Genomic DNA, 13,369 nt, shown 5'->3' with positions numbered 1-13,369 from the left:
TATGTACTATTTACTCAGAAACAGAAAAGAGATGAAGATTTCTGTTTGTATGAGGAAAATGATTTTAGCAACCGTCACTAAAATCCATGGCTGTTCCACACAGGACTGTTGAGAGCAATTAACTTCAGTTGGGGGAACAGTGTGCAGACTTTTGCTGCTTGAGGTATGACACATTCTAACAAGACGATGTAATGCTGGAAGCTGTCATTTCCCCTATGGGATCCGGTAAGCCATGTTTATTACGATCGTAAATAAGGGCTTCAAAAAGGGCTTATTAAGACTGTGGACTTTTTCTGGGCTAAATCGATTCATTATTAACACATATTTAGCCTTGAGGAATCATTTTATCTGGGTATTTTGATATAATAATATCGGCAGGCACTGTTTTAGACACCTTATTCTTTAGGGGCTTTCCCAAAGCATAGGCAGAGCCTCATTTTCGCGCCGGTGTTGCGCACTTGTTTTTGAGAGGCATGGCATGCAGTCGCATGTGAGAGGAGCTCTGATACTTAGAAAAGACTTTCTGAAGGCGTCATTTGGTATCGTATTCCCCTTGGGGCTTGGTTGGGTCTCAGCAAAGCAGATACCAGGGACTGTAAAGGGGTTAAAGTTCAAAACGGCTCCGGTTCCGTTATTTTAAGGGTTAAAGCTTCCAAATTTGGTGTGCAATACTTTTAAGGCTTTAAGACACTGTGGTGAAAATTTGGTGAATTTTGAACAATTCCTTCATGTTTTTTCGCAATTGCAGTAATAAAGTGTGTTCAGTTTAAAATTTAAAGTGACAGTAACGGTTTTATTTTAAAACGTTTTTTGTACTTTGTTATCAAGTTTATGCCTGTTTAACATGTCTGAACTACCAGATAGACTGTGTTCTGAATGTGGGGAAGCCAGAATTCCTATTCATTTAAATAAATGTGATTTATGTGATAATGACAATGATGCCCAAGATGATTCCTCAAGTGAGGGGAGTAAGCATGGTACTGCATCATTCCCTCCTTCGTCTACACGAGTCTTGCCCACTCAGGAGGCCCCTAGTACATCTAGCGCGCCAATACTCCTTACTATGCAACAATTAACGGCTGTAATGGATAATTCTGTCAAAAACATTTTAGCCAAAATGAACCCTTATCAGCGTAAGCGCGACTGCTCTGTTTTAGATACTGAAGAGCATGACGACGCTGATAACAATATTTCTGAAGGGCCCCCAACCCAGTCTGATGGGGCCAGGGAGGTTTTGTCTGAGGGAGAAATTACTGATTCAGGGAACATTTCTCAACAAGCTGAACCTGATGTGATTGCATTTAAATTTAAGTTGGAACATCTCCGCATTCTGCTTAAGGAGGTATTATCCACTCTGGATGATTGTGACAAGTTGGTCATCCCAGAGAAACTATGTAAAATGGACAAGTTCCTAGAGGTGCCGGGGCTCCCAGAAGCTTTTCCTATACCCAAGCGGGTGGCGGACATTGTTAATAAAGAATGGGAAAGGCCCGGTATTCCTTTCGTCCCTCCCCCCATATTTAAAAAATTGTTTCCTATGGTCGACCCCAGAAAGGACTTATGGCAGACAGTCCCCAAGGTCGAGGGAGCGGTTTCCACTTTAAACAAACGCACCACTATACCCATAGAGGATAGTTGTGCTTTCAAAGATCCGATGGATAAAAAATTAGAAGGTTTGCTTAAAAAGATGTTTGTTCAGCAGGGTTACCTTCTACAACCAATTTCATGCATTGTCCCTGTCGCTACAGCCGCATGTTTCTGGTTCGATGAGCTGATAAAGGCGGTCGATAGTGATTCTCCTCCTTATGAGGAGATTATGGACAGAATCAATGCTCTCAAATTGGCTAATTCTTTCACCCTAGACGCCACTTTGCAATTGGCTAGGTTAGCGGCTAAGAATTCTGGGTTTGCTATTGTGGCGCGCAGAGCGCTTTGGTTGAAATCTTGGTCGGCTGATGCGTCTTCCAAGAACAAGCTACTTAACATTCCTTTCAAGGGGAAAACGCTGTTTGGCCCTGACTTGAAAGAGATTATCTCTGATATCACTGGGGGTAAGGGCCACGCCCTTCCTCAGGATCGGCCTTTCAAGGCAAAAAATAAACCTAATTTTCGTCCCTTTCGTAGAAACGGACCAGCCCAAAGTGCTACGTCCTCTAAGCAAGAGGGTAATACTTCTCAAGCCAAGCCAGCTTGGAGACCAATGCAAGGCTGGAACAAGGGTAAGCAGGCCAAGAAACCTGCCACTGCTACCAAGACAGCATGAAATGTTGGCCCCCGATCCGGGACCGGATCTGGTGGGGGGCAGACTCTCTCTCTTCGCTCAGGCTTGGGCAAGAGATGTTCTGGATCCTTGGGCGCTAGAAATAGTCTCCCAAGGTTATCTTCTGGAATTCAAGGGACTTCCCCCAAGGGGGAGGTTCCACAGGTCTCAGTTGTCTTCAGACCATATAAAAAGACAGGCATTCTTACATTGTGTAGAAGACCTGTTAAAAATGGGAGTGATTCATCCTGTTCCATTAAGAGAACAAGGGATAGGGTTCTACTCCAATCTGTTCATAGTTCCCAAAAAAGAGGGAACGTTCAGACCAATCTTAGATCTCAAGATCTTAAACAAGTTTCTCAAGGTTCCATCGTTCAAGATGGAAACCATTCGAACTATTCTTCCTTCCATCCAGGAAGGTCAATTCATGACCACGGTGGATTTAAAGGATGCGTATCTACATATTCCTATCCACAAGGAACATCATCGGTTCCTGAGGTTCGCATTCCTGGACAAACATTACCAGTTCGTGGCGCTTCCTTTCGGATTAGCCACTGCTCCAAGGATTTTCACAAAGGTACTAGGGTCCCTTCTAGCTGTGCTAAGACCAAGGGGCATTGCTGTAGTACCTTACTTGGACGACATTCTAATTCAAGCGTCGTCCCTTCCTCAAGCAAAGGCTCACACGGACATTGTCCTGGCCTTTCTCAGATCTCACGGATGGAAAGTGAACGTGGAAAAGAGTTCTCTATCTCCGTCAACAAGGGTTCCCTTCTTGGGAACAATAATAGACTCCTTTAGAAATGAGGATTTTTCTGACAGAGGCCAGAAAAACAAAGCTTCTAGACTCTTGTCGGATACTTCATTCCGTTCCTCTTCCTTCCATAGCTCAGTGCATGGAAGTGATCGGGTTGATGGTAGCGGCAATGGACATAGTTCCTTTTGCGCGCATTCATCTAAGACCATTACAACTGTGCATGCTCAGTCAGTGGAATGGGGACTATACAGACTTGTCTCCGAAGATACAAGTAAATCAGAGGACCAGAGACTCACTCCGTTGGTGGCTGTCCCTGGACAACCTGTCACGAGGGATGACATTCCGCAGACCAGAGTGGGTCATTGTCACGACCGACGCCAGTCTGATGGGCTGGGGCGCGGTCTGGGGATCCCTGAAAGCTCAGGGTCTTTGGTCTCGGGAAGAATCTCTGTTACCGATAAATATTCTGGAACTGAGAGCGATATTCAATGCTCTCAAGGCTTGGCCTCAGCTAGCGAGGGCCAAGTTCATACGGTTTCAATCAGACAACATGACAACTGTTGCGTACATCAACCATCAGGGGGGAACAAGGAGTTCCCTGGCGATGGAAGAAGTGACCAAAATCATTCTATGGGCGGAGTCTCACTCCTGCCACCTGTCTGCTATCCACATCCCAGGAGTGGAAAATTGGGAAGCGGATTTTCTGAGTCGTCAGACATTACATCCGGGGGAGTGGGAACTCCATCCGGAAATCTTTGCCCAAGTCACTCAGCTGTGGGGCATTCCAGACATGGATCTGATGGCCTCTCGTCAGAACTTCAAAGTTCCTTGCTACGGGTCCAGATCCAGGGATCCCAAGGCGGCTCTAGTGGATGCACTAGTAGCACCTTGGACCTTCAAACTAGCTTATGTGTTCCCGCCGTTTCCTCTCATCCCCAGGCTGGTAGCCAGGATCAATCAGGAGAGGGCGTCGGTGATCTTGATAGCTCCTGCGTGGCCACGCAGGACTTGGTATGCAGATCTGGTGAATATGTCATCGGCTCCACCTTGGAAGCTACCTTTGAGACGAGACCTTCTTGTTCAGGGTCCGTTCGAACATCCGAATCTGGTTTCACTCCAGCTGACTGCTTGGAGATTGAACGCTTGATCTTATCGAAGCGAGGGTTCTCAGATTCTGTTATCGATACTCTTGTTCAGGCCAGAAAGCCTGTAACTAGAAAGATTTACCACAAAATTTGGAAAAAATATATCTGTTGGTGTGAATCTAAAGGATTCCCTTGGGACAAGGTTAAGATTCCTAGGATTCTATCCTTCCTTCAAGAAGGATTGGACAAAGGACTATCTGCAAGTTCCCTGAAGGGACAGATTTCTGCCTTGTCTGTGTTACTTCACAAAAAGCTGGCCGCTGTGCCAGATGTTCAAGCCTTTGTTCAGGCTCTGGTTAGAATTAAGCCTGTTTACAAACCTTTGACTCCTCCTTGGAGTCTCAATTTAGTTCTTTCAGTTCTTCAGGGGGTTCCGTTTGAACCCTTGCATTCCGTTGATATTAAGATATTATCTTGGAAAGTTTTGTTTTTAGTTGCAATTTCTTCTGCTAGAAGAGTTTCAGAATTATCTGCTCTGCAGTGTTCTCCTCCTTATCTGGTGTTCCATGCAGATAAGGTGGTTTTACGTACTAAACCTGGTTTTCTTCCAAAAGTTGTTTCTAATAAAAACATTAACCAGGAGATTATCGTACCTTCTCTGTGTCCGAAACCAGTTTCAAAGAAGGAACGTTTGTTGCACAATTTGGATGTTGTTCGCGCTCTAAAATTCTATTTAGATGCTACAAAGGATTTTAGACAAACATCTTCCTTGTTTGTTGTTTATTCCGGTAAAAGGAGAGGGCAAAAAGCAACTTCTACCTCTCTCTCTTTTTGGATTAAAAGCATCATCTGATTGGCTTATGAGACTGCCGGACGGCAGCCTCCCGAAAGAATCACAGCTCATTCCACTAGGGCTGTGGCTTCCACATGGGCCTTCAAGAATGAGGCTTCTGTTGATCAGATATGTAGGGCAGCGACTTGGTCTTCACTGCACACTTTTACCAAATTTTACAAGTTTGATACTTTTGCTTCTTCTGAGGCTGTTTTTGGGAGAAAGGTTTTGCAAGCCGTGGTGCCTTCCATTTAGGTGACCTGATTTGCTCCCTCCCTTCATCCGTGTCCTAAAGCTTTGGTATTGGTTCCCACAAGTAAGGATGACGCCGTGGACCGGACACACCTATGTTGGAGAAAACAGAATTTATGTTTACCTGATAAATTACTTTCTCCAACGGTGTGTCCGGTCCACGGCCCGCCCTGGTTTTTTTAATCAGGTCTGATAATTTATTTTCTTTAACTACAGTCACCACGGTACCATATGGGTTCTCCTATGCAAATATTCCTCCTTAACGTCGGTCGAATGACTGGGGTAGGCGGAGCCTAGGAGGGATCATGTGACCAGCTTTGCTGGGCTCTTTGCCATTTCCTGTTGGGGAAGAGAATATCCCACAAGTAAGGATGACGCCGTGGACCGGACACACCGTTGGAGAAAGTAATTTATCAGGTAAACATAAATTCTGTTTTGCCTTGATTCAGGATAATCAGTATTCCTTATTTCAGACAGTCAGTTTCATTATTTGGGATAATGCATATGAAATATTTTTTTCTTACCTTAAAATTTTTTTTTCAATTGACTTTTTTTCCCTGTGGGCTGTTAGGCTCGCGGGGGCTGAAAATGCTTCAATTTATTGCGTCATTCTTGGCGCAGACTTTTTTGGCGCAAAAATTTTGTCCTTTCCGGCGCCCTAATTGACGCCGGAAGTTTGCGTATGGTTGCGTCATATTTGACGTTCAGACGTTTTTTGGCGCCAAAAAATGTGGGCGTCATTCTTGTCTCCACCTTTTTTTCACATTATTTCAGTCTCATTTTTCATTGCTTCTGGTTGCTAGAGGCTTGTTAATTTGGCATTTTTTCCCATTCCTGAAACTGTCATTTAAGGAATTTGATAATTTTGCTTTATATGTTGTTTTTTCTATTACATATTGCAAGATGTCTCAACATGACCCTGGATCAGAATCTACTTCTGGAAAGACGCTGCCTGATGCTGGTTCTACCAAAGTTAAGTGCATCTGTTGTAAACTTTTGGTAACTGTTCCTCCAGCTGTTGTTTGTGATAACTGTCATGATAAACTTTCTAATGAAGATTGTATTTCCATTAGTAATAATCCATTACCTGTTGTTGTTCCTTCAACATCTAATGTTCAGGATGTCCCTGTTAATGTTAAAGAATTTGTTTCTAAATCTATTAGGAAGGCTCTGTCTGTTATTCCTCCTTCCAGTAAACGTAAAAGGTCTTTTAAAACTTCTCATATTTCAGATGAATTTTTAAGTGACCGTCATCATTCTGACTTATCTGTTTCTGATGAGGATCTATCTGGCTCAGAAGATTCTGCCTCAGATATTGACACTGATAAATCTTCATATTTATTTAAGATGGAGTTTATTCGTTCTTTACTTAAAGAAGTGTTAATTGCATTCGATATGGAGGAGTCTAGTCCTCTTGATACTAAATCTACTAAGCGTTTAAATTCGGTTTTCAAACCTCATGTAGTTATTGCTGAAGTTTTTCCAGTTCCTGATGCTATTTCAGAAGTAATTACTAGGGAATGGAATAGTCTGGGTACTTCATTTACTCCTTCTCAAAGGTTTAGGAAATTGTACCCTGTGCCATCTGATAGATTAGAGTTTTGGGATAAAATCCCTAAAGTTGATGGGGCTATTTCTACTCTTGCTAAGCGTACTACTATTCCTACGGCGGATAGTACTTCCTTTAAGGATCCTTTAGACAGGAAGATTGAATCCTTTCTAAGGAGATCTTATTTATGTTCAGGTAATCTTCTTAGACCTGCTATTTCTTTGGCTGATGTTGCTGCAGCTTCAACTTTCTGGTTGGAGGCTTTTAGCGCAACAAGTGTCAGACCATAATGCTTATAGCATTGTTAAACTTCTTCAACATGCTAATAACTTTATTTGTGATGCAATTTTTGATATCATTAGAATTGATGTCAGGTATATGTCTTAAGCTATCTTAGCTAGAAGAGCTTTATGGCTTAAATCTTGGAATGCAAATATGACCTCTAAGTCAACTTTGCTTTCTCTTTCTTTCCAAGGTAATAAATTATTTGGTTCACAGTTGGATTCTATTATTTCAACTGTTACTGGGGGGAAAGGAAACTTTTTGCCTCAGGACAAAGAATCTAAAGGTAAATACAGGGCTGCTAATAGTTTTCGTTCCTTTGCTCGTTTTCACATGAGACCTCTTCAGCTTTGTATGCTGAACCAGTGGTGCAGGGATTATACAAGGATATCACAAATAATATCCTTAAATCCCAATGTTCGGTCTTCTCTGACTTGGTGGTTGGACCACCATCGTTTAATTCAAGGGGCCTCTTTTGTTCACCCAACCTGGACTGTGATCTCAACAGACGCGAGTCTTTCAGGTTGGGGAGCTGTATGGGGATCTCTGACAGCGCAGGGGGTTTGGGAATCTCAGGAGGCGAGATTACCAATCAATATTTTGGAACTCCGTGCGATTTTCAGAGCTCTTCAGTTCTGACCTCTTCTGAAGAGAGTCGTTTATTTGTTTTCAGACGGACAATGTCACAACTGTGGCGTATGTCAATCATCAAGGTGGGACTCACAGTCCTCAAGCTATGAAAGAAGTATCTCGGATACTTTTATGGGCGGAATCCTGCTCCTGTCTAATTTCTGCGGTTCACATCCCAGGTGTAGACAATTGGGAAACGGATTATCTCAGTCGCCAGTCGTTACATCCGGGCAAATGGTCTCTTCACCCAGAGGTATTTCTTCAGATTGTTCAAATCTGGGGACTTCCAGAAATAGATCTGATGGCCTCTCATCTAAACAAGAAACTTCCCAGGTATCTGTCCAGATCCAGGGATCCTCAGGCGGAAGCAGTGGACGCGTTGTCACTTCCTTGGAATTATCATCCTGCCTATATTTTTCCGCCTCTAGTTCTTCTTCCAAGAGTGATTTCCAAAATTCTAATGGAACATTCGTTTGTACTACTGGTAGCTCCAGCATGGCCTCACAGGTTTTGGTATGCGGATCTCATTCGGATGGCCTCTTGCCAACCTTGGACACTTCCGTTAAGACCAGACCTTCTATCTCAAGGCCCATTTTTCCATCAGGATCTCATATCATTAAATTTGAAGGTATGGAAATTGAACGCTTGATTCTTAGTCATAGAGGTTTCTCTGACTCAGTAATTAATACTATGTTACAGGCTCGTAAATCTGTGTCTAGAAAGATTTATTATCGAGTCTGGAAGACTTACATTTCTTGGTGTTCTTCTCATAAGTTCTCCTGGCATTCTTTTAGAATTCCTAGAATTTTACAGTTTCTTCCGGATGGTTTGGATAAAGGTTTATCTGCAAGTTCTTTGAAAGGTCAAATCTCTGCTCTTTCTGTTCTTTTTCACAGAAAGATTGCTAATCTTCCTGATATTCATTGTTTTGTGCAGGCTTTAGTTCGTATCAAGCCTGTCATTAAGTCAATCTCTCCTCCTTGGAGTCTTAATTTGGTTCTGAGGGCTTTACAGGCTCCTCCGTTTGAACATATGCATTCTCTGGATATTAAATTACTTTCTTGGAAAGTTTTGTTCCTTTTGGCCATCTCTTCTGCTAGAAGAGTTTCTGAGTTATCTGATCTTTCTTGTGAATCTCCTTTTTTGATTTTTCATCAGGATAAGGCGGTGTTGCGGACTTCATTTCAATTTTTACCTAAGGTTGTGAATTCTAACAACATTAGTAGAGAAATTGTTGTCCCTTCATTGTGCCCTAATCCTAAGAATTCAAAGGAGAGATCTTTACATTCTTTGGATGTAGTAAGAGTTTTGAAATATTATGTTGAAGCTACTAAAGATTTTAGAAAAACTTCTAGTCTATTTGTTATCTTTTCTGGTTCCAGGAAAGGTCAGAAAGCTTCTGCCATTTCTTTGGCGTCTTGGTTAAAGTCTTTGATTCATCATGCTTATGTGGAGTCGGGGAAGTCCCCGCCTCAAAGGATTACGGCTCATTCTACTAGGTCAGTTTCTACTTCCTGGGCTTTTAGGAATGAAGCTTCTGTTGATCAGATTTGCAAAGCAGCAACTTGGTCTTCTTTGCATACTTTTACTAAATTCTACCATATTGATGTTTTCTCTTCTTCTGAAGCAGTTTTTGGTAGAAAAGTACTTCAGGCAGCTGTTTCAGTTTGATTCTTCTGCTTATGATTTCAGTTTTTTTCGTTATTTGGATTAAAACTTTTGATTTGGGTTGTGGATTATTTTTTCAGCGGAATTGGCTGTCTTTATTTTATCCCTCCCTCTCTAGTGACTCTTGCGTGGGAGTTCCACATCTTGGGTATCTGCTATCCCATACTTCACTAGCTCATGGACTCTTGCTAATTACATGAAAGAAAACATAATTTATGTAAGAACTTACCTGATAAATCCATTTCTTTCATATTAGCAAGAGTCCATGAGACCCACGCTTTTTGTGGTGGTTATGATTTTTTAGTATAAAGCACAATTTTTCCAATTCCTTATTTTTGATGCTTTCGCTCCTTTCTTATCACCCCACTTCTTGGCTATTCGTTAAACTGAATTGTGGGTGTGGTGAGGGGTGTATTTATAGGCATTTTGAGGTTTGGGAAACATTGCCCCTCCTGGTAGGAATGTATATCCCATACGTCACTAGCTCATGGACTCTTGCTAATATGAAAGAAATGAATTTATCAGGAAAGTTCTTACATAAATTATGTTTTTGGGGGGCTTTTTTATTTTTATAGGGATTAGGTTTAATTTTTGGGGGTTAGTTTTATGTTTTTTTTAAAAAAGGTTTGGGGGGTTTATTATTTTATTAGATTAGGGTTATGGGCACTTCTTAAAAGAACTGAATGCCCTTTTAAGGGCAGCAACAGAGCTGAATGCCCTTTTAAGGGCAATGCCCATACAAATGCCCTTTTCAGGGCAATGGGTAATTTAGGTTTTTTAGTGTTAGGTTTATTTATTTTGGGGGGTTTGGTGGGTGGTGGGTTTTACTGTTAGGGGGGGACTTTATAATTTTTTTTGTAACTGCAAAAGAGCTGTTTAACTTAGGACAATGCCCTACAAAAAGCTCTTTTAAGGGCTATTGATAGTTTAGCATTAGATAAGGGGGTGTTATTATTTTGTAAGGGGCTTTTTTATTTTCATAGGGATTAGGTTGAATTTTTTTATTTTGGATAATGTGTTTATTTTCTTCTGTAGTTCTATTTTTTGTATTTACAACACATATAGACTGCCCTCTGGGCAGACTTACCAACTAGTTATATAATAGATATAAGTAAGGTTGCATGGTACTTTTTTCTGCTCTTCTTCCCTCCAGAGGCTCTTCTTTCATTGTGGTCACCCCAGAGCACACTTTTAGTTATGCCTTTTGCTATGGCTACAAAAGCTATGGCACACGTTTTTAGTTATGCCACAAAAACTAGTGCCAAGGGCCACATGTAGATCTAGTGCCACCATTTGGTCACTGATGTAGACCATTAACATTCAGAGTACCATATGATATAATTAACATCAGTTTGTGTACATATACAGTGGTTAACAGGTGTGCTTACTAATCACCTTACAATAGAAAATAAAACAAAATAACCATTAACCCTTTTGTGTCGGGTTAAATTTCTCTACTTCGGAACAATGAGATTTTAATGATAGGATCATGTCAGGGTGGCGAGCCTACAACGCTAGGCACGCCCACCATGACCTGATCCCATGCAGTAAGCGCCGGTGGCTTCAGGACGTAGGACGTTCCATGCCATCCTAATGGCGCTAAAGCCCAGCGCAGTTAGGACGGCATGGATCGTCCTAACTTATATAAAAGGTTAAGCCTTAAACGCATACATAAGTTTGTATAGTCCATGAAACAATAGAACAGTATCTTATTTAATCCAAGCAGCAAGTCTACTCCTACCAGGTGTTTTTTTGTTTCTAGTCATATTACAAATGTAATAACAAATAGTGCTTTCATGATTTAAATAGGGCATGTAATTTTAAATAATGTTCCAATTTACCTTTATCACCAATTTTGCTTTGTTCTCTTTGTATTCTCAGTTGAAAGCTAAACCTAGGAGGTTCATATGCTAATTTTTTAAACCTTGAAGGCCGCCTCTAATCTGAAAGCATTTTGACAGTTTTTTCACCACTAGAGGGCGCAAGTTCATGTGTTTTATATAGATAACCATAGAGCTCATGCACGTGAAGCTCCTAGGAGTGAGCACTGATTGTCTGTCTAAAACGCGAGTCTGTCAAAAAATAAATAAAAATAAGGGGGCCGTTTGCAGAGGCATAGATACAAAGGTAATTACAGAGGTAAAACGTGTATTATTATAACTGTGTTGGTTATGCAAAACTGGGGAATGGGTAATAAAGGGATTATTTATCTTTTTAAACAACAAAATTCTGGTGTTGACTGTCCCTTTAAGCTTTGTCCAGGTGCTTAACATGATTTTCATGTTATATATTTACATTTTAAGCTATGACTATTCAAAATAATTAAAATGGCTTAGAAATGGAAGTCAAACATCACCAGATCTCCATACAATGGTTCTATGCAGCTCTTGTAATACATCAGAATGGGTACCGGTGCATTCAATTGTATTTGAATGTAGGTCTGCTGTTTCTACAGTTAGCTGTACAGGCTTGAAAGACTTATTACTTTTTTTTTTAGAGAATGGAAAAAAGAAGAAGAAAGGAACTGAACTAGAACAAATTGATTGCACACCTCCTGAGTACATTTTGCCTAGTAGCAAAGAGCGACCTCTCTGTCCCCTTCAGCCACAGAACAAAGAATGGAAGGTAACGTCCTTCTCACTTTTTTCCCAGTATTAATGTTCTCCTGTCGACTTCCAAAATAAAAAAAATAAATAACGTAGTTGTTTTAGGGCCAGTTGATGTTCGATAATGATGCAGAAGAGTTGATATGAGTATATAATATTTTTGCCATACCACAGCACGACATCCGGTTTATGCTTTAAGAAAGGTTAGAAAGAAATCAGTCTGTATGTGGTATTTCCGTTTTTGTTGTTGGTGCAAATAGAGACAATACCCTTCCCAAATGGAGAAAGCCCTGTACAGATAAAAGTATATAAAATGTCCTGACAAAATTGAAATTAATTATGAGAAAATTAGTATATTTTAAGTGGTTTGGTATAGCACATCCATTGGGTTGTCTTCCTTAATATGAAGAAATATATAGTTGAATTAATCATTGAATGGTTGAACTAGAGACTTTATTAATTATTGCTCCCAAAAATATAGAGCTTGTTGGGATGTGTTAGCAAATGACATGTTACAAAAAAATGCTGTGTATTTTGTAGTAAATAGGAGTCTTTTCACGCCCCTCACATGTTGGTAGACTCATTCCTTAAAGAGCCTTTTTTTTCTTCTTAAATGTAAAGAGTCCACAGCTGCATTCATTACTTTTGGGAAATAATAACCTGGCCACCAGGAGGAGGCAAAGACACCCCAGCCAAAGGCTTAAATACTCCTCCCACTCCCCTCATCCCCCAGTCATTCTTTGCCTTTCGTCCCAGGAGGTTGGCAGAGAAGTGTCAGAATTTTTCATTTTTGTTTTTTTGCCTCTTATGTAGGGTAATACTCTTCGGCATGGGACAGGAGTTTTAAGTAGTTCGCGTGATGCTCTTACTCTTGATGTGTACTGTCTGTTTGAGTGGAGACCTTTGGGTCTCTTTCCATTGTCCAGGGGGATCTGTATTTCCGGGTGATGATTTATCCCTGTGGGGACTTTGTTTAGCTTGGGGTTTCCCGAAGCTGGGAAGGCTTAGTGCCTTTTTTTTTTCTTTTCCTTTCTTCCCTGTGTCCTTTGCTGGTGTGGAGGTGATGGGGAGACTAGCCCTGCTAGTGGGGTTTTTTGACCTTGAGGTATCCCTTATGTTGTCCGGAGGCCATAAGAAGTCTCTCTTCATAAGACTTGTATCCTTGCTCCTTGGAGCGTGGAACTTTGGCTAGGGGTGGTTCCTTCCTTAGTCAGGGCTTTTGAGTTCTTTTTGCTATCCGGATTCTCTGGGTATGCATTCATATACCTTGTGTCTGGTCTTTTGGACAGTTGGGGTGTTTAGTTCTAGGGTATGGTTGCCTGAACTTTTAGGTGCCTGGACCTGTTTTTCTCCTGAGACTTCCGGTTGCTGAGGCTTCGCTTGGCCTTTTTCCTGACCCAGTCTTGGGTTGTTTTGAAATCTTGGATCTCAGGGCTGTTCGGGGTGTT

The 13,369-nt window shown here is 41.3% G+C and overlaps 1 protein-coding gene across 4 annotated transcripts in view; it reads left to right on the top strand.

Moving 5' to 3' along the window:
• Positions 1-13,369, top strand: part of CLUH (clustered mitochondria homolog) — a 251,373-nt gene that overhangs the window by 54,435 nt on the left and 183,569 nt on the right. For all 4 annotated transcript variants that reach the window (XM_053706279.1, XM_053706281.1, XM_053706277.1 and 1 more), the window contains exon 5: positions 11,813-11,940. In XM_053706279.1, the coding sequence (XP_053562254.1) occupies positions 11,813-11,940 (128 nt within the window). The remainder of the gene's footprint in view (positions 1-11,812; positions 11,941-13,369) is intronic.

The sequence above is a fragment of the Bombina bombina genome, chromosome 3 (genome assembly GCF_027579735.1).
Source record: "Bombina bombina isolate aBomBom1 chromosome 3, aBomBom1.pri, whole genome shotgun sequence".
In the NCBI taxonomy this organism is placed as follows: domain Eukaryota; kingdom Metazoa; phylum Chordata; class Amphibia; order Anura; family Bombinatoridae; genus Bombina; species Bombina bombina.
Note: the sequence above shows the minus strand (reverse complement) of the source record. Positions and strands in the feature narration are given on the sequence as shown.